Source organism: Heloderma suspectum, chromosome 1, assembly GCF_057233095.1.
Source record: "Heloderma suspectum isolate Gila_16-S chromosome 1, 16-S_ref, whole genome shotgun sequence".
NCBI lineage: Eukaryota > Metazoa > Chordata > Lepidosauria > Squamata > Helodermatidae > Heloderma > Heloderma suspectum.
The window spans coordinates 287,638,121-287,660,997 of record NC_139458.1 but is presented as its reverse complement, the minus strand read 5'-3'; the positions used below and the strand labels follow the sequence as shown (position 1 = coordinate 287,660,997).

General features: G+C 44.6%; 1 protein-coding gene across 1 annotated transcript in view; it reads right to left on the bottom strand.

The window, feature by feature from the left end:
• Nucleotides 1-22,877, bottom strand: part of LRRC1 (leucine rich repeat containing 1) — a 129,172-nt gene that overhangs the window by 4,466 nt on the left and 101,829 nt on the right. Inside the window, exons 14-18 of the mRNA XM_084826832.1 lie at nucleotides 13,084-13,290; nucleotides 11,255-11,509; nucleotides 7,281-7,370; nucleotides 6,422-6,499; nucleotides 2,324-2,419 (exon numbers count right to left, since the gene is read on the bottom strand). Coding sequence (XP_084682958.1) covers nucleotides 2,324-2,419; nucleotides 6,422-6,499; nucleotides 7,281-7,370; nucleotides 11,255-11,509; nucleotides 13,084-13,290 — 726 coding nt within the window. The remainder of the gene's footprint in view (nucleotides 1-2,323; nucleotides 2,420-6,421; nucleotides 6,500-7,280; nucleotides 7,371-11,254; nucleotides 11,510-13,083; nucleotides 13,291-22,877) is intronic.

The window sequence follows — 22,877 nt, the reverse complement described above, 5'->3', positions numbered from 1 at the left end:
AGCCAGTGTCTTGGTATACACCTGAGCTGAGGTCAGTGAAGCAAGAGGGGAGACGGCTAGAACGCAGGTGGAGGAACACTCGTGCTGAGTCTGACCAAACACAGGTAAGAGCTCACTATTGAGCCTACTGTGTGGCAGTGAGGGTGGAAAAGAGACAGTTCTTTTCCACCAGCATTGCATCTTCCCGGTGTCATTCAGCGGAGCTTTTCCGACTGGTTCACAGGCTGTTACATTCTGGGCCAGGGAGAGAGACTGTGGAACCCTCAGTTGCACATTGTGATGAGTTTGCACAGCCCTCTGAAGACAAAGTTGCTCAGATTCGACATGAATTGGACACCTCGATTAATGCAGTTCCATTGGAAGGGGCGTTCAGAGCACTGTCTGCTCCAGTTTTATTGGATGAGTTTCAGTTATTGAGGCCTGAGGATGCGGACAAGGTGCTTGGCCAAGTCCAATTGACCATTTCTGTGCTTGACCCTTGCTCTTCATGGCTTATTAAATCAAACAAGGAGGGGACATCTGGCTGGGTCCAGGAGGTTGTAAATTCCTCCTTGAGTGGTGCAGGCCACTTTAAAAAAGGTGGTAATCAGACCACTCCGGAAAAAGCCTAACCTGGACCTGGAGGACATTAACAATTATAGGCCAGTGGCCAACATCCCCTTCCTGGGCAAGATGCTTGAGCGGGTGGTTGCAAGACAGCTCCAGGCACTCTTGAATGAAATGGATTATTTAGATGCATTTCAGTCGGGCTTCAGGTCTGGTTTTGGAACGGAAACTGCCTTGGTCGCCCTGTGGGATGACCTCTGCCGGGAGAGGGACAAGGGGAGTGCGACCCTGTTGATTCTCCTGGATCTCTCAGTGGCTTTCAATACCATTGACCGTGGTATCCTTGGGGATAGGTTGTCTGGGTTGGGAGCTGGAGGCACTGCATCGCAGTGGTTCCACTCCTACTTGGATAGCTGATCCCAGAAGGTGGTGCTGGGGGATTATTGCTCTGTGCCATGGCAATTATGCCATGGGGTTCCATAGGGCTCTATCTCCCATGCTGTTTAACATCTACATGAAACTGCTGGGGGAGGTTATCTGGAGGAGTGGACTGAGGTGCCATCGATATGCGGATGACCCCCAGCTCTACCTCTCTTTCTCATCAAACCCAGGTGAGGCAGCGGCTGTTCTGAATCAGGGACTGGGCACGGTAATGGACTGGATGGGGGCCAATAAACTGAAACTCAATCCAGACAAGACGGAGGTACTGTTCGCAGGTGGTTCGTCTGCCCGGCTAGGTGATATTCAACCTGTTCTGGAGGGGGTTGGACTCCCCCTAAAGGATCACGTTTGTAGTTTGCGGTGCTCTTAGATCCAGAACTGTCACTTGAGGCACAGGTGGACTCAGTGGCATGGAGCACTTTTTATCAGCTTAGGCTGGTATACCAACTACGCCCTTATCTGGACAGAGATAGCCTAGCTACAGTTACCCATGCTCTGATAACTGCAATGTGTTATATGTGGGGGCTGCCTTTGAAAACGGTCCGGAAACTTCAGCTGGTCCAAAATAGGGTGGCAATATTGTTAACAGGGACTGGCCAATGAGCTCATATTACACCAGTACTTTTCCAGCTGCACTGGCTGCCAGTCCATTTCTGGGCCCAATTCAAAGTGCTGGTAAAAGCCTTAAATGGCTTGGGGCCAGGTTATCTGAAGGATTGCCTCCTCCCATATGTGCCTGCCCAGACCTTAAGATCATCCTCAGTGGCCCTTCTCCATGAGCCCCTGCCAAAGGAAGTGAGGTGGGCGGCTACTAGGAGGAGGACCTTTTCTGCTGTGGCACCCCGGCTGTGGAATGAGCTTCCTAGTGAGGTTCACCTGGCACCTACATGTATTATTTCTGGCGCCAGGTGAAGACCTTTTTATTTTCCCAGGCATTTTAGCATTTTAGTTTCTAGACTTTTAGCTTTGTTGTTTTAAATCTGTATTTTAAATCCCTGCATTGCTGCTAGGTTTCATTCTGGTTGTATTGTTATACTGTGGTTTTAATGTTTTATATATTTCACATTGTTTTATTGCGTGCTCTTTGGTTTTAATTTTTGTGAACCGCCCAGAGAGCTTCAGCTATTGGGCGGTATAGAAATGAAAAGAATGAATGAATAAATGAATGAATGAATGAATGAATGAATAAATAAATAAATGTGAATCAGATGCCAGGAGACAAACATAGAAAAGCCAGGGGAGGGATTTAACTATATTTTACAAAAATTCAGATGGTAGCAATCCATCTTCAGACCCTATTGTTAATGCATTGTTAACTTCATCTTCCATTACTTACTGTTCTAACATGATTTATTGTCTGGAATGGGCCACTTTTAGATGGTGTCTCAGCAGGACCAGAATTGGGTGTGCTGGGTTCTGAAATAAGGGCATCCTTAAGAAGGAAAGAAAAGAAAAGAAAAGAAAAGCTAATTTAACTTTTCAGGCATTATTAAAACAAGTAACAATATTTGTAACTGTAACCTTCCCCCTGCGAGAGGGGATTTTTACTGAAGAAAATGTTCAAATTAAGGGGGAAAGGTAGCAGGAGGGTGGCCATTTATACATCTTCCCCCAAAAGGACACGCATCACCCAAATAGAGGGCAAAATAGGACATCAATTTGCATAAATACTTCACACCTTCGTTATAGAGATCCTGGGCAGCATTGGGTTAGAAAGGAGGCTAGTTTCCCATCCCTGTGTTCTCCCCCTCCCCCCGATTCCCAGCACAAGCATATGTGTGTCTGCTCAGAAGTAACTCCCATTGTGCTCAATGAGGTTTGTCCCCTGAATGCCCATATCAGAATTTACAGACATCCCGCTCAATTGAAATGGCACAGTTTGAAGCCCAATTCCCTAAGTGCTGTAAAGCACAATCTCGAGGCTCTGATTCTCCATTGTTTGGTTTATTGCCTTAGGAAGTAACTACTTCGACCCTTCGTTATAGAGATCCTGTGCAGCATTGGGTTATCATGGGGGCTGGTTCCTTGTCTTTCTGCTTACTGCTCTCTTTCTCACAACAAACCCATTAGTATCTCCTCAGAAGTAACTCCCATTGTGCGCAATGAGGCTTGCCCTCTGAATGCCCATAACAGAATTTACAGTGATCCCCCTGAATTGAATACAGAGTTTAAAGCACTGATTCCCTGAAGCCTGTAAAACGCTTTACTGAACCTGCAATTATCCGTTGTTTGGTTTATTGCCTTAGAAAGTAACTACTTCACACCTTTGTTATAGAGATCCTGCACATAGAAAGGGGGCTGGTTTCCCATCCTGGTGCCCCCCCTTTCCCAGCACAAGCATATGTGTGTCTACTCCAAAGTAACTCCCACTGTGCTCAATGAGGCTTGCTCCTGAAATGCAGGTGCATCTGGAGTTTCAGGGGAAAGGAAAAAGTGGGGGAGAGGGGGGAAGCCTCTCTTATTGGTTGAGCAGCCCCTGCCAGTCAGGCAACATTCACTCCAACCCCCACCCCCACCAGGAAGTATGTTCTATGAAGCGATTTTTACTGCTGTGGAGCGCTTGCTCATGGAGCCCTGCATGGACCAAAGAGCAGCAAAGCTGATGCCTTAAAAAAAAAAATCAAAATCAGCACTCCTCCATTCGCTTCTCCTTCCGTTGTTGCGGAGACACACTCCCAGTTGTCAGACATAAACCACTTCTTAAAAACCAGTGGATTAGAGGAGATGCCTTCTACTACATCAGACCATCAGTTTATCTAACCTAAAAATTTTTCCAATCCCACTACCAAGAATCGTTAACCGGATATGCCAGGAATGGAATCAAGGGCTTTACATACACATGGGCATGAGCTCTGTCACTAAGCTGTGGATCCCTCCCCAGGTTGCTTCAAAACAAATGCTTTTGTCCCGTGTTCATGTTGATCATATTTGTCTTGCATATTTATCTTGCTTATGTTTTGTTTCCACTTCAGAAAAATATACTACTACTGCTAACAGTGCCACCTCATGGAACTAAAGAAAATGCAATCATTTATAGAGTGAATGCTGAAGGCCATTGAAATCAGTGGTGCCTAAGGCTGCAATCCTATACCCACTTACCTGGGAGTGAGCTCCATTGAATTCAATGTGACTTAGTTCTGAGTAGGCATGCACTGTACCTTGACCTGTTGATTTGAATGGGACTTAGCGAGAGCCTTTTTCTGGATAGTCTTTGAAGTGGTATCCTAAATCGCATCGCTTTTTTCTAGGGGTGTACGAACCCCAGTCACCCGAGTCTGCTGGGGGGTCTGCAGGGGGGGAGGCGATCCGTTCCTGCCCTTGGAATCCTCCCCGACCAGCTCCACTCCACGGCGAGTCCGCAGAGCTGCCAGCCAGGTCCGCCCACTGCCGGACTTCTGTCCAGTGCCGGTCTGTGGACCCAAAAGGCGTCCAGCATAGCAGACGCCATTTGCATCCCTGCTCTTTGCCATGATAGGCTACGTAAATCTTTACGTAGCCTATCACGGCAAAGAGCAGGGACGCAAATGGCGTAGCGAACCCCACTTGCGTCCCTGTCCCTTCGTGCAATAGGCTACATAAAGATTTACATAACGTATCACGGCAAAGAGCAGGGACGCAAATGGTGTCCACTATGCCGGACTCCATCTGGGTCCGCAGACCGGCAGTGGACGGCAGCGGAGTGAGCGGATGGACCTGGACCCAGCCAGCGACAGGTAGGATCCGACTGGTGTGAACTTCGCGGGGTGGCGGAGGTGAGTGGTCCGTTCCGCCACGGACTCCAGAGGGCCAGATTCTTTAGAATCCAGCCTCATTGGAGTCCGTGGTGGAATTCTCCGCCATCCCTACTTTTTTCTAGTCACTTTTACATACTCCCAATCAGCTCAAAACACTTGTTCATGCTCTACACGAAATGTTGTTTACCTTTTACAACGGGAGTTGTTCCACTAAACTTTAGTGACTAAGGGTGCAATGCTAGGGATGTTTAGACAGAAAAAAAAGTCTTACAACTTCCAGCATACTGAGAGTTGTGGGACTTCTTTCTGTCTAAAGATGCATAGGATTGTGCCCTAAAGGATGGAGTGACGTGATTTTAAAAAACGATATTTATAAATAATGTGTTTTTAAACAACCTGCAATTAAACACACAGTTGGACCCCTGTTATAAGACATGCACAGTCCAATCTAATGAATGTTTACTTCATGGGCCACAGGTCTGAAAAAAGAGCAATCATTACTATCTGGAATGAATAAACGGGGAAGCTTTTTTTTATAGCCTATGATGCTAGTAAAATTATTAGCCATGATGGCCATCGGTAATGAGTAGCTTTTACTGAAAAAACACCTTAATTGTGTAAAAAGCCAAAAATGCATAATATTTGTTTGGGGCCCTTCCCGCTCATGGACTGTACTCAGAACCATGTCCACCTACTCACAAGTCGGCAGCATAGTACTGCTATCCATAATCACCAGGTAAATGAGATCCCTGTTGCTGTTTTGAATTCTCAAGGGCACTATCTAGATAGGCAGCCGCTTCCGAACTCAGAGGCAACCACCTATCCAAAGCAGGGCAGGAGAAGCATGGAGGGGATCATTCCCGCCGTGCTCTTCCTGCTCTGCTTCTTCGGCTAGGCAGCTGATTGCGGCTATCTAGCCACAGGAGCACAGAGCAGGGAAGGAGGCTGCTGTACGACACATTGGATGTGTCGTACAGGCAGCTACGATCTCCCCACCCCAGAATGCCCCCAGCCATGCCCCTTTTCCAGCCCCTCCGTGCTCCTCTTGCGAGCATGGAGGATGGGGCTCTTCTGCACTGCCTCGGAGGCAGCGCGGAAGTGGGGGGAGATCAGTTTTCCAGGAACCGACCTCGGAGTGTGGGATCCAAGAACAGTTCCCAGAAAACAGCATATCCTATGGCTGGCTAGCCGCTAACTAGCGGCCATAGGATTGCTCCCTCCATAACTAAAAGCCCTCCTCTATCTTATTTACATTTGATTTTTTTTTGTTCCAAGTTACTATTTAGTTTTAATCTTTTTTTAAAAAAAATGCAAAATCTAAATGGTCAGATGGCAACCCATAATTTATACAAATCAATATGCGGAATTAAATTTTGTGAACATAGTTTAGTAAGTTGAATACAGTACACTCTCGCAGGCAGATTCTTCCCTACACCAGTCTTTGCAGATAGTTTTCTGGGAGAAATTCCACTGAAAATATTATCATAAAAAGAGATAGGCATTTTCTTTCAGTATAGACCACCTGCTAGAATACAGTGCTGGAAGAAGGTAGACCAGGACTACAGCCAAGGATACCCTGATTATTCAGACGATGATGTTTTCTGTCTCTCCCAGTGTTCTTTCAGACCCAGGTCCAATACTGAGTGGCCTTCAATGATAACAATTCACAATGCGAAATATGAAACCAAAGACTCTTATACCCCCAACTCTTTGTCTTCAGACTGCACCCCAGCCAAACCAACTGGACCATCTTTGGACACATGTGCCATTAAGGTTTCCTGGGGAGAAAGAAGGCAACACTTCAGACCTAAGAGGTTACTGTGTTAGCTAGAAGTTACAAAGTGCATAGGAAGAAATGGCCTCAAATGACATGGCAACCAATTATTTGGTTGGCACATAAACAGGCAAACAAAATGAACCCAACCTCCATGGATTAATAAGATCAAGCGATAAATGCAACAGCAGATTACCCTGCATGTGGAAAGGAGGGACATGATTTGAGAATACGAATAGACATGTTCTGTGGTATAATCTCTCCCTCTCCCTCTCTCTCTCTCTCTCTCTCACACACACACACACACACACTGCCATAAAGAGGAAGGGACAACTGTAAAGTGAACAGATGGGATAGAAAGTAGTTGCATTAGTATGTTAGCCTCAAATGGAGTCACCTTCAATTTAGCCAGAAAGCGACAAATAACAACAACAACAACAACAACAACAACATGGCTTTAAGCTTTCCTATTTTATATAGTTTTATGCTGCACTTTGTAGTTTAAATTTTTGTGAACCTCCCTGAGAGCTTTGGCTATTGGGCGGTATAGAAATAAATACATACATACATACATACATACATAATCTTTTAGCCATCTAACAAAAAGCTGCAACCAATTTGATTATCCTGGGGTTCAGCACAAGCCAAGCTTGTTAAGGCTACCATAAGACACCACTAATGACTTCCAAAGAGACGAAGGCAGGATAGGACAAGCTTCCACAAATGACTGTTTTGGTCTCTCACAAAAACGATTAGCTGAGAAATGTGTGAATAATGAAATGCACCTCATCATTTTCTTTACATGAAGATGAGCCCTTTCCACCAGCAATGCTAATACCAAGACTCCCCATTTGAGTGCACACTGTAATCGTTATCTGGAAGAGAATTATAGTTAATATTGAATGGCCAGTTTCAAGGAAACACAGCAGCTTATTCATTCCTATTAGACAGGTAACAGTTAATGAAAACCATGTAGAAGAACACACATGTGCAATGAATGAACTAACCACAGAGACTGCGCTGCAGTCATTAGGAAAGAACACACACACACACACATAGAACCAGAAGGATAACTTCTACAATATGAATGGTAGGCCAACTAAATTAATCCTAAACACATATCTGGTTATGATTACAATGGCACTGAAGTCATGGAAGCAGTGTCAAGGAATCAGAGATAGCCCATCAGCAGTTATGCTCAGCCCAACACCTCCCCGCCTCCTGCCCCCAAGTTGGCCCTCTCTCCTGTTCTCCCTCCACTTTCCTACATCTTGTGAACTGTGATGCAGTGCAATGGAACGTTTGTCAACTCCTCCTCCTCGGCTGGCAGACTCACTGATCTGTCAACACAAAGATATAGATGACAATTGTACAGGTTTGGTTTAGGATGGCATGAGGACAAGGACCGTATATATCAGGGGTGGGGAACATGTGGCCCTCTAAAATAAGGCATCCACCGGCATGATCACATCACTCTGGTGCTGAAGGAGTTGCACTGGTTACCAGTTGTTTTCCAGGCCAAATTTAAGGTGTTGGTTTTGACCTTTAAAACCCTATATGGTTCCGGCCCAGCCTATCTCAAGGAGCGCCTCCAGCAACACCAGACAGGCCGCTCAACAAGATCAGCCTTGGATGGCCTTCTCTCTGTCCCATCAGCCAAGACAGCTATGCTGGTGAGGGAAAGGGCCTTCTCTGTGGTGGCCCCCACTCTGTGGAACTCCCTCCCTAGGGAACTCCACCATGCCCCCTCTTTAATGAGCTTCCGCCACACATTGAAAACTTGGTTGTTCAGGCAGGCATTTGGGGTGGGTTAAGGTATTTTTAAATGATGTCTTAATGTGTAATTTTACTGTTTTAAATTGTACTGTTGTACATCACCCAGAATGGCTGGGTGACCGGCCAGATGGGCGATTAAGAAATTTAATTAATAATTAAAAAATAAATAAATACAATATAGAGTCTAGATATTGTTGGACTACAGCTCCCATCATCCCAGACAATTGGCCATGCTGGCCAGGGGTAATGGGAATTGAAGTCCAACAGCATCCTAGGCATCACAGGTTCCTCATCCCTGCTATGTATGATTATATTGATGTATTATTGAATAAACTGCCATGAGATGGCAACTTGTTCTAATTCAAATGTACTGAAAATGTGTAGATGGTAAACTACGCTTGATTTATATAAAAGCAATGAAATTCAGAGTTAATAGTGGCATTCTAAATTTAAACCCATTCTTCATCAATGTAACACAAATGTCCGCTGCAGCTACTCAACCGCCATCTGAATTTAAATTTTCTGAAACACAGACCCTGTGAAGTTAGCTTAGACAAAATAAGGACCCTGAAAGAAAAGATGGAATGGAATATTTTTATCCTAGGTATTTGGATATACATATATTAGTGGAACTTTATATATACAGTATATATTAGTGGAACTTTCAGTTCCACTAATATTCAAAAGAAGCAGCCTGGAGCACCATTTTGTTTTTTTCAGCCACATTGGAGGCCTTTGGGTCAAAAAGCAGCCTATAGCATAAAACATAATAATAATTTAGGGAGGACAAAAAATGGAGAGTCCATTTTTTAGACCACATGCAACAATTCCTCAAAAACATCTCTTTGACCAACTCACTAGTTCTACATCCAGAGCAATTAAATGGTGGTGTGTACTAGCTTATGCAAGCCAAAGGGATAAAACTGCTCTGCTAAAACACATGTGTGACTGTTTCCCCTGTTTTAATAGCATTGCTAGACCAATTATAAACTTTTTTAAAGCAAATACAAACATATTTTCAATATACAGTGTTGTTGGTTGGTTGGTTTTGTTTGGGGTGGGGTGCAATTTAATGTTTAGTATTTACAAGAGCAAGTTTTTTTCAAACCTCGCTGAGAATCAATACTGAAATCACCACCCCACCACCACCAAAAAAAGAATTGAAAAAAGGAGCACCTTTCAGAATGAAAGCTGGCTTTAATTTTTAAAAAGATGCATAGTTTGACCAAGACATTTAAAGCACGGGTCTCTAGTACTCTTTTCTATAAGGGTAATAATAGGACTTCCACTACATCTGTGTCCTATACTTAGGCAATGCTTAATGCAAGTTACAATTTCTGGTAAATTAATCCATGCATATTTTTCCTGAATTTAATCTAATGAAAATAAACTAGGAAGATATGTATGCCCAAGGTTATGTCTCCCTGCCTATGTTCGGACAATCTGCATCTAAGCCCAGTTGTGCTGAGGCACTCCCTCAAGATGAACAGTCTGGTTTTTGTCTGGTGATGCCAGCTATTAGGAAGCAACATAAACACACTTAACTTCCATCCTATATTTGTTATATTTTAGACTTGCAACTTCATACAAAAATGTAGTTATAAAATGGGTTGTTGTCTGAAGCAGCCTGGGATTCTATGTTTATGTGGGAAAGTGTTACCTCAGAACAGTAACACGGGAATAAGCAGCTCTAAATCTTGGGTGTGTAATCCATGCCTTCCCTAGCCTGGTGCCCACCAGACAAGCTGTAGCCCAACACATCTGGAGGGCACCAAATTTGGGGTGATTGCTCTAGGCCAATATGTAGTATGATGGGTGCAATAAATGACCCCTGGAAATAGTGTGATCCGGGCTTCCTAATCTAAGATTTTCTAACTATTCCTAATTTATAAAGCAATACTTAGGCTTGAACAGCTACAAGAACAGAAGCAGAAATGAGTTAGGTTAACCCCTGACCAAAAAAAAAGAAAAGAAAAAAGGAGAGGTCTGCCTTGATCCTTGAGTCCCAGTATTGGGAAAAAGGCGGGATATAAATATAATAATAATAATAATAATAATAATAATAATAATAATAATAATAATTGATCCTATGCATTTTTTCAGACATAAGCAGGATAAATAACACCGCCACACCATGAAGAGCTACATCTTCTAATTCATGCAGTTCAAACTACTCCTAAAATGAGGGAGGTACATCAGCTAATTCAGATGCTGGAAACTTTAGAACAGCTTCCCCAAGATGCTGTGTTATGATAGCGCTCTTCAAGTACTTGAGAGGCTGTCACAGAGAAGAAGGCCAGGATCTCTTCTCGATCATCCCAGAGTGCAGGACATGGAATAATGGGCTCGAGTTACAGGAATCCAGATTCCAGCTGAACATCAGGAAAAACTTCCTGACTGTTAGAGCCACACGACAATGAGACCAATTACCTAGGGAGGTGGTGGGCTCTCCCCACTGGAGACATTCAAGATGAAGCTGGACAGCCACTTGTCAGGGATGCTTTGACTTGGATTCCTGCACTGAGCAAGGGGTTGGACTCAATGGTCTTATAGGCCCCTTCCAACCCTACTATTCTGTGATTCTATGTCTTGGACAACAACTCCCATCACTGGCCCTGCTGGCTGGGAGATGATGGCAGTTGTAATCCAACACATCTGGGGAGTGCCAGTTTGGGAAAGGCTGGCTGCAGTATCCTCCAAACTTCTCTGTCTTCCCCATCAGCACAGGAAGGCACAAAAGCTCATCCAGGATTATTCCCCAACCTTAGTTGTCAAATCCATTTTTAAAAAAATTGCCCCCATTGCCTTAAAGAAAACGGTGCTTGGCTTTGTCAAATTGCCTTGTAAGTCATTGAGAACCTGATTGGGCATGCTTTGTGGGCCTGGTAATCAGGAGTGGACTTTGTATACGTGAATTTTCCTCCTATGAACATGCACTTCTAGAAAGTGAAGATGCAGCCGCTTCTTCATCCTAATGAGTTACCTTCAAGGGGGGCTGGGATACATCTGCAGCTCCTGAGATCTGGTCTTTGTTTTCATTTGAAAACCTGCTCGCATCTGTTGGGAAGCTCTTCGTGGCCACAGCTGGAACCTGCGCCTTATTGTTGCCCACTGGAAAGGGTTTCCCCTTCATTGCAACTTTCTGTCTCTCCTTTTGAAGAGTGACCCTAAGATTTCTTGGATCTCGAACATTATCACTGGAATCAAAGAGACTCCCAGAGAATTTGGATACAGGCTCCTGTTTTGTTTAGGAAAACAAAGAACAGCAGAAAAAATAATTGTTAAAGGCAGCAAATAAATACCCCGGAATTGGAAGCGAAGCGCTTCAAATAAAATGGGGAGGGGTGGAATCTTGAATCATGTTGAGCATGCCTGAAAAATACCATTGGCGCACCAAGTTCCATCCGCCTCCCCAAATTACAGTTGGCTCATATTAAAAAGCAAACTGTATTTCTGTATAGGGTGGCCACTTACACATCACCACAAAATGCATTGAGAGAAAAAAAAAAGACAAAGGGGGATACAGATTTTCATAACATTTGCCTAATTTAATTTACATGTTTAGGCACAAATAAAAACTATTAGTGTAATTCAAATAGAAATACAGTACATCTCATCATAGTGGGGAAGACCATGACCAGGTGACCTGTGTGCCTTGCTCAGTCTGCTGTCCAGGTGCTCACTGCTGATGGGTGACTTCAAGGCCCCTGAGCTCCCACTTCTTCTGGTTCTTTATCTTTAAACTGAACTTGGCCTGGACAGCTCTTTAAAAAGAGGACTATCCTCTGACAGTCCTTCAAATAGAGGACAGTCCTCTGTAAAGTAGGGCACATGGCCACCCTATAACTATATACGTTGGCTGTATTCCCATGTAATGCAAAACCATGATTTAGCTTTATGAGCACAAGCCACAGTGAACCTCAGGCTTGTACACTCCCTCTCCTTTCCTGGTGCAGGTGTGAGAAGGACTTCAGAAATGTTCACTTCTGTTTCAGAGTAACCACAGCTTGCCATGACATATTATCCCAGACAAACTACAGCTAGTCTTAACTATGGTTCATGGAAACAGGCCAACTTCAAACCATAGTTTATGAAGCTGGCTTATTTTCAATAACCCTAGTTGAACATAACCAGAATGTAGAGTTCAGACACCATGCTAAACAGTAGTTAATCTAAAACTGAAGCATATAGCCAGGAATGTATGTATTCCACAAATCCTGCAAAGCTGGAGGATGAGCTATTTCCTTCAGAAACTCAGGTATATTTGCATTACTGTGTGGAAGTCACAAGTGAGTGTTGGCATTTTCGTATTCCTCCATCTGAACTGAAAACAAAACTATATTTTCTGGAAATACACATGTCAAAATGGCTCCTCAACACACATCAGAATGGGCTGGTGGATGTTGCAAACATAAGCTCCTACATCAAAAGTCAACAGTCCAATCTCAGAATCAGCCTGTGAATGCCTTGGGGGTGGCGGGGGCGGGGGGATATACTGATTTCCAGATTTCCTAAGACACTGCAGAGGTATTGTCAGTCACCAAAATGTGCAGTAATACAGTAGTGACAGAACAACTGGCCTTTCAGGCAGCACTTGACTGAGACATGCCAAGGCACCTCAAGAACACAGTTGTCACAGCTGAGAATGTTTGCAACACTACCAGGCTGGTGGGAGGATGGGGGCATGGAGGAGACACTCTGAGTGGCAGAAAAGCAGCGTGTAAGTCTTGTTATTATTGCTATCTTGATTTCATCAAGCCTGAATATAGATGCAGGAGGGCACAGAACACCCTGGACCAGCTTGGCACTTACATCCTCATTAGGATCCTCCAACTCCTCAGCTTCTTGTTCAGGACTGATTCGGCCTTCCTTCCATTTTTCAGTGGCGGAGCTGAATTTGTACAGACTGCAACCTTGGGCACTCTCCTTTCCTTTCAGAGAAGCCCAGTGAGAGCCCTGCACATTCCAGTTATGACTGCCATGTAGCTTAGGAGATTTGGGAAGCCACTTAACCGAGTCCTGAAAGGAATGCAAACACAGAAGATTTAATTCAGCACACAAATAAACACAGGAGCACAGGAAGCTGCCTCTACTGAGTCAGACATCAGCCTATCTAGCCCAGTACTGTTGACCCTGACTGGCAGCAGCTCTCCAGGGTTTCATCTAGGAATTTTCCAACCCTACCTGGAGATGCCAAGGATTGAACTTGGAATCTTCTGCATGTGCTCTACCACTGAGCTATGGCCCTTCAAAATCAGTGCCTACCGAGTGGACATAAGCTAGAATGGATGACTTCCTACGCAGGCTAGCCTGTGGCCCAGCCAAGCAATAGGTTTGTCTGACTTGTTGAGGAGCCAGCCAATCACCAACTGTGGCAACTGAATGGGATCACTAACGACTAAACATTTGGCCAAGTGAGCAAAAATGGAAGACGCTAAAGCCTACTGGACTGAAAGGACCACAAAAACAGGAAAGATTGGCACACTTTCATCTGTCGTTATTGGTAATCCCATTTTGTGGGACAGAGAGGTGCCGGTTACAAGCCCAGCTATCAAGGCCAGCTATCAAGCCCACCTCATGCTTGGTTTCCATCATCCTGCCCCAGCCCCTCTGCCCTAAAGTTCCACCACTGGCACAACCCATATATGAGAATAGCAGTCTGGATGCTGCTTTGTGGTTTCTCCACCCCAATATGAGTTGTGAAAAAGGCGGCTTGCAATTGCATGGCATGGATGAATTCACTGGAACCACCTGGGCTTGTTACATCCTCCCAAGAGCAACCTGCCAGTTTTCCTGGCTCTGAGTTAAGTTGACTATGTGCCCTACTAGAGGACACTTCTCTATTTGAAGGGCTGTCGGAGGGCAGTCCTCTGTCTGAATGCATTCCCATATTTGCCCAGTCCAAGTTGGGTTTAAAGAGAATTATTTTGTTGTTGTTGCTGTTGTTATTATTATTATCATCATCATTTCTATACCACCCAACTGCCAAAGCACTCTGGGCAGTTCACAAAAGTTGCCAACCACAAATACAAGATAATAAAAACATAATATAAAATCCCATCATATGCTGTCAAATGCCTGGGAGTAGAGAACCAGTCTTAACCTGGTGCCAAAAAGATGACAATGTTGGCTCCAGGTAGACCTCAGTGAGGAGAGCATTCCTTCATGGGGGGGGCACCACTGAGAAGGCGCTCTCCCTTGTTGCCAGCTTGTTGCCACTTTCTGAGCCTCCCTGAGAGGAGGCACTTGGAGGAAGTGCTGGCTGCCAATTTTGCACAAGCTGCAGCTTCTGAACAGTTTTCAAGGGGAGCCCTGCATAGAGCATATTGGAGTACTCTGACTTAGAAGTTACCAGAGCATAGACTACTGAAGCCAAGTTATCCCTGTCCAGATAGGGGTGTAGCTGGGCCACCAGCCAAAGCTGGTGGAAGGCACTCCGTGCCTTTGCATGGAGTGCATCCAACAACTCTACTGCCTGTTGCTCTTGTTTAAATACAGGGGAGTGGCTTCTGAAGATTGCTATCAGACCTTCGATCCTAGAAAGGAAGCCTAGTTTGCAGACACACTAGGTCTCACCAGATGCCTTTTCCCCGCCCTCTTAAGCTGACGTCGCATGTCGCATCCTAGGATAAACTGCAGAAGCACCTTCCCCTGCAGAGTCTTCCCCCTGCTGCTCCATTCCCATGGAAGACGTCCCTTGTGAAGAAGAAGCAGCCTCTGTCAAGGTCAGGTCTCCTAGCTGTGGAAGATAGGTCGTATGTATCCCCATCCTGAGACTCATCCCCTCCCAGCTCATAACCAGGTGGGAGGCCTGGGAGAACTGAATTGTCAGGCATCTGGCTTCCCACAGCTGAGTTTGGTTCCACAACATTCCCCCTCTGACTCAGAATTGGTGTCACAGGGTATATATGTCCCCCCTGGGACATATATACCCTGCCTGACAATGGGGGACAAGCCTGACAATGGGGGAGTTAATGAACAAATATGACAGACTATTTGTTCGATATCTTCAGATTAGAATGTAAGCCTTTGGGGTGTTTTATTCTGTACAGTACCATGTGCATTGATGGCACAATAATAATAATAATAATGAAAAACAGCTAAATATAGTTCATTAAAGGACTGCACTAAGTTTGAAATGGTAATTACAAGTAATTTATCCAAAGGAACCCTATGTCAATATTATAAAATATTGGCTAATCTAAATGTAAGAAAGAATCCTTATCAGGATAAATGGGGAAAGGATCTAGTATTGCTCAGGAAGTATGGCAGTAGATACCATACTTTTGGGAAGTTTAATCCCAAAAGCTCACTTTGTATGATGATTAAGGATTTTGTTTATATAAGCTAGTTTTAGCGGGTATATTATTTAACACCATCAGACTCAGTAAAATCTACACCCAATGGATAAAAGTTAGGGTGGCCGGTTGTCCTACCTTACAGGGGACAGCCCTCTATTTTGGAGAGCTGGCAGAGGACAGTTCTCTATTTGAACGTGTCCTCTGATGAGCTCGTTTAAAATCAAAGAATCATAAGGAGGGAGCACAGTGGCCTTGAATTTTCCCATCAATACTTAGCACGTGGGCAGTGGACTGAACAAGCACCCAGGCCACCTGGGCGGTCTTCTCAACTATGGTGAGATGTATTTCTATTTAAATTATAGTAATTATTTATACATTTACACCTACAGATATAAATGTGCATATGCAAATGTCATGCAAATTAGCATCTTCTTTTGTCCTCTTTTTTTTGGTAATAAGTGGGCACCCTATGGAAGAGTGGCTTTGGTAGGGCAAAGAGTTTTCGTATCTTCTGGCCTTGCCCTAAAATAATGAGATTTGGGATTCTAGCATTAGATGAGCTTGAATTAATTTAGGACCATGTGCTCCCTAGAGATTCAGTAGTTGTTCTTTTTGGATGACCACTGACCCGCCCACCGACCCGGCCTATAAAGCTCTATTTTTGTATTTATTATTCAAATGTATATACCATTTTCCACAAAGATATCAAAGCAGTGAACAGAAAATACAATGATGTAAAAACAGCAATAAATATAACCTTAAAAACAACACAATACAAATTAATCAGCAATAAAAACACACACTCTACTGTGTACTACAAACCAGAGTTGGCTAGGGCTAGATCTATACTACTGCTTTATAGCGGTATCGAAGTGCACTGATAACCGTTCAGGCACTTTATACATTTGATATACTGCTTTTGTAGTGTTATTTCCTGCTTTTTATTCCACATTATCCAATATACCACAACAAATGTCATTGTGTGTCCTATGAGGTATAAACGCGCAAGAGGGATATAGCGTTACCATGATGGGATTGTAGTGATATGACACAAGGTGTAGATCTGGCCCGGGTCATACTTCAGGGAAAGCCTGTGTAAGGAGATGAGTTTTAAGTCAGAACTGTGGTGGCCGGTCTGTCAATTGGTAAAATATTCCAGGCTGTGGATGCTGCAACACTAAATGCTTTACTGCTAGTGCTCCTGAGGAAAACCTCAGGAGCATGTTGCACTCTCAGAAGTGTTCCCTCTGATGATCGTAAATATTGGGCAGAGATATAAGGGGTGAGGTTGCTAAGGTAATAGGGAAACTATGGTCCCAAGTTGTTTAGGGCTTTGTATGTTACAACAAGCTTGGGCCCCTACCTTGTGTTCCATCTTGTCCTCCCAAGATGGAGTAAAAACATCCTCGTAACAATACTTCATGTGTTCCATCCATGTTCAGACAGCAAAAGGTATCTGGGAAGGGTTATGAGTAGGGTTGGCGGAGAATTTCCCCCCGAAACTTCGGGGGGCCGAGCGCCAACGTGTTCGGCCCCCCGAAGAAGTTTCGGGGAGAAATTCTCTGCACCCCCCTGCCCCCCGCACCCCCCCCGGGGCGGGACTTACCTTTCCTGAATGTCCCTCCCGGCGGCGGGTCCCAGTGGCGGTTCGTCGGGTCTTCGTCAGGGGCGGGGGCGGCAGCCGATCTTTCGACCGGCTGCCGCCGCCGCCATTCCAATAAAACTAAAAAAAAAACAAAACGCCCCCGTGATAGGCTACGTGACGATTAACGTAGCCTATCACAGCTAGATTTGCAAAGTCAGCCATGATAGGCTACGTAAACCGTCACGTAGCCTATCACGGGTGACTTAAAAAAAAAAAGCGCATACGGCTAATGGCGGCACCCATAGGGAGCTGCCATTCACGTTCCTTATTTGGTCGCTGTAGTCTATGTAAAGATTACGTAGACTACGGCGAAAATAAGGGCAACGCTATTTGCGTTGCCCTTATTTTTGCCGTAGTCTACGTAAAGATTTACGTAGACTACAGCGACCAAATAAGGAACGCGAATGGCAGCTCCCTATGGGGGCCGCCATTAGCCATACGCGCTTTTTTTTTTTTTTTAAATTCACCCGTGATAGGCTACGTGACGATTTACGTAGCCTATCACGGCTGACTTTGCAGATCTAGCCGTGATAGGCTACATTAATCGTCACGTAGCCTATCACGGGGGTGTGTTTTTTTTTTTAACTTTTTATTTCGCGGCCGGGCGAGGCGGGAAGCCTCCTCCCCGGCCTGAATTTCGGCCGGGCGAGGCAGGAAGCCTCCCCCCTGGCCTGAACTTCGGGGGAAGAGCAGAGAAGCACCTCCCCCCCACCGCGAAAAGCTGCGAGACCACATAAGTGGCTTTCGTGCACCCCTAGTTATGAGCAGCTGCCTCACAAGCATGGAGCCCTCTTCTCTTGGAAACTCAAAGCCAAAGACTCTTTCAGGAACATGGTAAGGCCTGCCCCTCATGGCACCCAGCCTTATTATTCTAGCTCCTAGGAAGTGAAGAATTTCAGCCCCATATCAATACTTTTATGCTGTACTCTAACTGAAATTTCAATTGGGCATTTTACATTTTTCTTCCTTGTTTAACCCACCCATAGCACTGGAGTGGGCTATAGAATAAATTTAGGATATCTGGGAACCACAACCCAGAACTTTAAAAGGTTTTAGTCTGTATGAATAAGATACACACACTCAGAAAATCAGCAAACCTCTGATAGGAGAAAAAAAAATTGGCATGTGTGTGTGTGTGTGTGTGTGTGTATGTGTGTGTGTGTATATATATATATATATACACACATACACACATACACACATACATGCATGCCACCGTCTTCTGCAAGGATTGAATCAGATTTATGTTCAATGTCCTTGATTTATATATTCTTGTTTTTTAATGGTGCTTCCGGCATTTCTGACTGTAATGGCACCATCTAGTGGTTTCTGTTGTATACTGTTTAATCTGTGCATGAAACATCCCAGTTTTTCCCTAGTTTGTCTCCAACTCCTGGGTGTCATCACATCTACTAAATCCTATTAGCCATTTATTGGCCCTGTATGCCAGAAACAGAGGCACTATAGAGCACTGTTGTTCCCCTCTAGCAAACAGACTGTGGGCCAAAATAGACACTACTCAATTGTAAGGCACCTTACAGGAGGTCCTATTAAGGCCAAAAAGTGATAAATGTATGTATGAATGAATGAATGAATGAATGAATAAAAATCCATACCTAACAGCTATGTCTTTTTCATTTTTATTCTAGAGTAGGTGCAGAGAGCCCAATCTAGATCTTAAAAGCCACCCTACTCTCCAGATTAGGATCCAGATCAGGGCAGGAGGGGGGCTACAGCTACTCTAGAATAAAGATGGGGGGGGAGAAGATGATTCTAGATACAGATTTAAATGTCTGTTTTGGCACTGAGAGGCAAGGTAAGCTGTTTCTGGCCAACACCCTCAAGAGAAAATAGACTATTATATGCTTTAAATCTTACACAAAAAATAGAATAAGGATCCACATGTTATTTACAGGTTGGTTCAAGTCCCAGTGGTTAAAAGATTCACATACTGTGTACAGTAGACTCAAAATCTGGTTTTCAAACAGCCAATGACCCTGCTAGGATTCAATGCTATGTAAGAAGTGATTATCTAGTGATAGCTGAAGGACTTTCAATTAGCAATTAAGGAAAACAAGAACTCTCATTAGCACCACTGGGAGGTTTACTCTTGAGGCAAATAGAAAGTGCAGGGGCCCTGATCAGGACCAGGACTGCAACAGAGGGCAAAGGGTTAACCCCTCCTACCCCCGCCAGGATCCTAATCCACATCAGAGCCTCATACCTGCAATTTACACTTAAAAAAACATTAACACAACTGCTAATTGCAAGAATGGTGTAAGGTCTAGCTTGGCTCTGACAGTCCTCCCCATATTATGATGATCTGTATATATCGCAAACAAGAGGAACAGTATTCGGACCATGCAAAATCTTTGCCGTGTTATGGCATCAGATTGTGACACAATGCATGTTAAGGGGCAGAATCTGAAGACGGAATGGATCTCAATCAAGTTCAAAGGTCAGGCAGCTTTGAAGTAACCCAACTCTGAAAAGTCAGAGAGGGCTTGGCCTGGGATGTCAAATGGCTGGGCTGCACACAGGCACCTTTCAGCCGGTACAGAGCAGTTGCAATCATCTCCGTTTAGGAACTTGAATGACACTGAATGACAGAATTCATATGGTACACAAAGCAGAACACTGGGATCACTGAGCGTTTTTGTTGGAGGCTTCCAGCACACATAATCAATAGATCGGGGGGGGGATCTTCATAACAATGGAATGAGAAGCATGTTGGAATATTATCTGGATTTTCATGGAATTAGCATTGGTCCGTCAGTGACACAGGAAGCAAGAAAAGCCAAGTGTAGCATACCTTTAAAATCCAGTTTTCACAGGTCACACAGTGCTTGAAAGGAACATACTTCCGGGTTGGGGGGGGGGAGTAGAATAGAATGTCATCAATCTGGTGCGGGCTGCTCAACAAATGAGAGGGGCTTGTTTCCCAGCCCATGTCCAGGCTCCCCCCTGCTACTACATTATTATGAATAGAGGGTAACTATTGCACAATTCCATTCCAGCAAACTGTCACAGAGTTAGAGTTTCCCCACGTTTCCCCCAATGTGCACACTTTTGCATGAAGAAGCCCAAATTCCCAAGTCTCCAATGCAGCGTCTGAAAGCTTCCTATGAGAGCATCCCCCCACCTACCAATTTCACCCCATTCCAGCAAACTGTTATGGAGTAATTCCTCTTCCCTCCTTTTCCCCAATATGCACACTTTTGCCTGAAGAAGCCAAAATCCCTGATTCTCCAGTGCAGCATCTGAAGGCTCCTGCTGAGAGCAGCCCACCCACTCCCAATTTCACCCCATTCCAGCAAACTGTTGCGGTGTTATAGCTCCAATCACCCCACCCACCCTTCCTCCTTGTCTAGGTACTTTCTCCCTGCTTGCAATGACAGGCTCCCATGATCCTGAGCTCTCACCAGATTGCTACTGTGATAAAGCTCTTATGCGACTTTACATAACATTGGAGAAGCAATTTAACACAACATCAAAGAAGCAAAGTAACAAACATCAGGGAAGTGCCTAATCATTGAGGCTAATTCCTCGCACTGGTGAAAAGGAAGTGCAGGGCAATTCTGAAGGCTTGAAAGAGCACTCTAGAGCTTTGATATGTTAGAAAGGCAGGCAAGTTACTCTAGTTTCCTAGGTTACTGAGGTCATGGCTAGGTGAAAGACACACCCCTAGGAATGCCCCGATCATACCAAATTTAAAGCGGAGGGATATGCACACAGCACCTGAACTGTGGGGGAGCTGAATTAAAAAAAAAAACAATGGAGTAAAAGTACTCTGCAAAAATGCAGCTTCCCCCCAGGTAAATCCCGGGATGGCTGCAGAGTGGCCATGACATCATGTATCCCTGATAACTTTAAACCACAGCAGCATCAGAGAAAACCTCCTTTGTAGACAGGCCCCAGGTAATATTTCTAATGTGACTACAATTTGCATTACTTGGCTATATATCGCACACCTCATCTGGCTTTGGGGGGAAATTCATGTACGATGCTGCTGTCATTACAGTGACAGACATGCAAGTGATGACTTCCATATGTGAAGCAGCCATTGCAGACTGAGATGACGTGAAAGTTCTACTCCAGGGGTAGGCAACTCGGCGCCCTCCAGATGTTTTAGACTACAACTCCCATAATGCCAGACCTATCAAAACATCTGGAGGGCAGTACTTTCAATGGAGGTTGCTCGCAGGTTTATTCATTTATTACATATATATATCCCACCTTTCTTTCATTGTGGAACTCAAGGTGGCTACATGTGGTTCCCAGGTGGTCTCCCCTCCAAGCACTGACCAGTCCCAGACTTGCTTAGCTTCAGAAAGGTGGCTGCCTCATGTGCCTTCAGGCTATGCCCTGGTTTAGCTGAAACATTACGCACTAATAACAAACACAGATGTACCAGCAGTAAGAGCTTTCAGCTACAATATGCTGGTATTTTGGGTACCACTCCCTTTTATCTTGCAGCCCCACCCCACCCCACTGGAATGTGGCATCTGAGACCTTCTCCAAAAGGGAATTCAGCCCTTGGGCTGAAAGGTGTTCAACACCCCTGCAATAGGCCTATCAGTCCGTCCCCCCCCCCCCCGCGCCCACCTAATCACATGCACTGCTGTCACAGCGCAACAGCCTGAATCTAGTATTCGGCCATTTTATAGATTTTGGGGAAGCAATGTGACACAGACTTTATTAATTTTGAAACAATATGTCATTTCAGCCTGTAGAATGGACCGCACAGGGAAATTAGCATGGTATCTGCTACGTAGGAGAACGTTGGTATTAAAATGTATTGGCTACTCTGGAGGGCAAAAGACTGCCAGGTACGCACATTTTACTGTCCAACACATCTGCTTCTTTAGTACTTCAAATCTTATAAAAAATATTTGTTGCTATGCCCATGAGCCACAACTGCTGTGAAGCAGCTGGAAAAGGCATAACAGACAGCAGTACTGAATTTGAGCACAGTACAGAAGGTCTTGGCTGCCAATTTTTAATGTATGTCGTTCCGAGGCATTCTGTTCCAGAGTAATTAGTTGGTAGGTACACCAGGCAAGGTTAATTAAGTGCATGTATGTCCTCCCTCATGAGGAGATACTCAAGAGCTGCAGAGGGAGGTTGCCAGTCCTTATAATAGAATGCCTTTCAGTTGACTTTGTACTTAACTCTTTAAAATACACATTCCTTATTGCTCAGTAATTTACAAGCAATAAGGAAGCCACAGCAGATAAGCTAGTGTCTTAGTCTGAAAACTATGCTTGGTGTAGCCATTTAAGAGGTTCAGAATAAGGACTGATTCACATATGCAGATAGCCTCCATGTATTTCCTTTCCAATTCTCCATGGATGCCAACCCTGCAATTCCAGGATTTTAGCAGCACATTTTTGTAGAGAGTTGTTGTTCAGTCGTTCAGTCGTGTCCGACTCTTCGTGACCCCATGGACCATAGCACGCCAGGCCTTCCTGTCCTGCGCTCTCTCCCGGAGCATGCTCAAGTTCATATTCATTGCATCCGTGATGCTATCTAGCCATCTCATCCTCTGCCGTCCCCTTCTCCTTTTGCCTTCAGTCTTTCCCAGCATCAGGGTCTTTTCCAGAGAGTTTTCTCTTTGCATTAGGTGGCCAAAATATTTCAGCTTCAGCTTCAGGATCTGT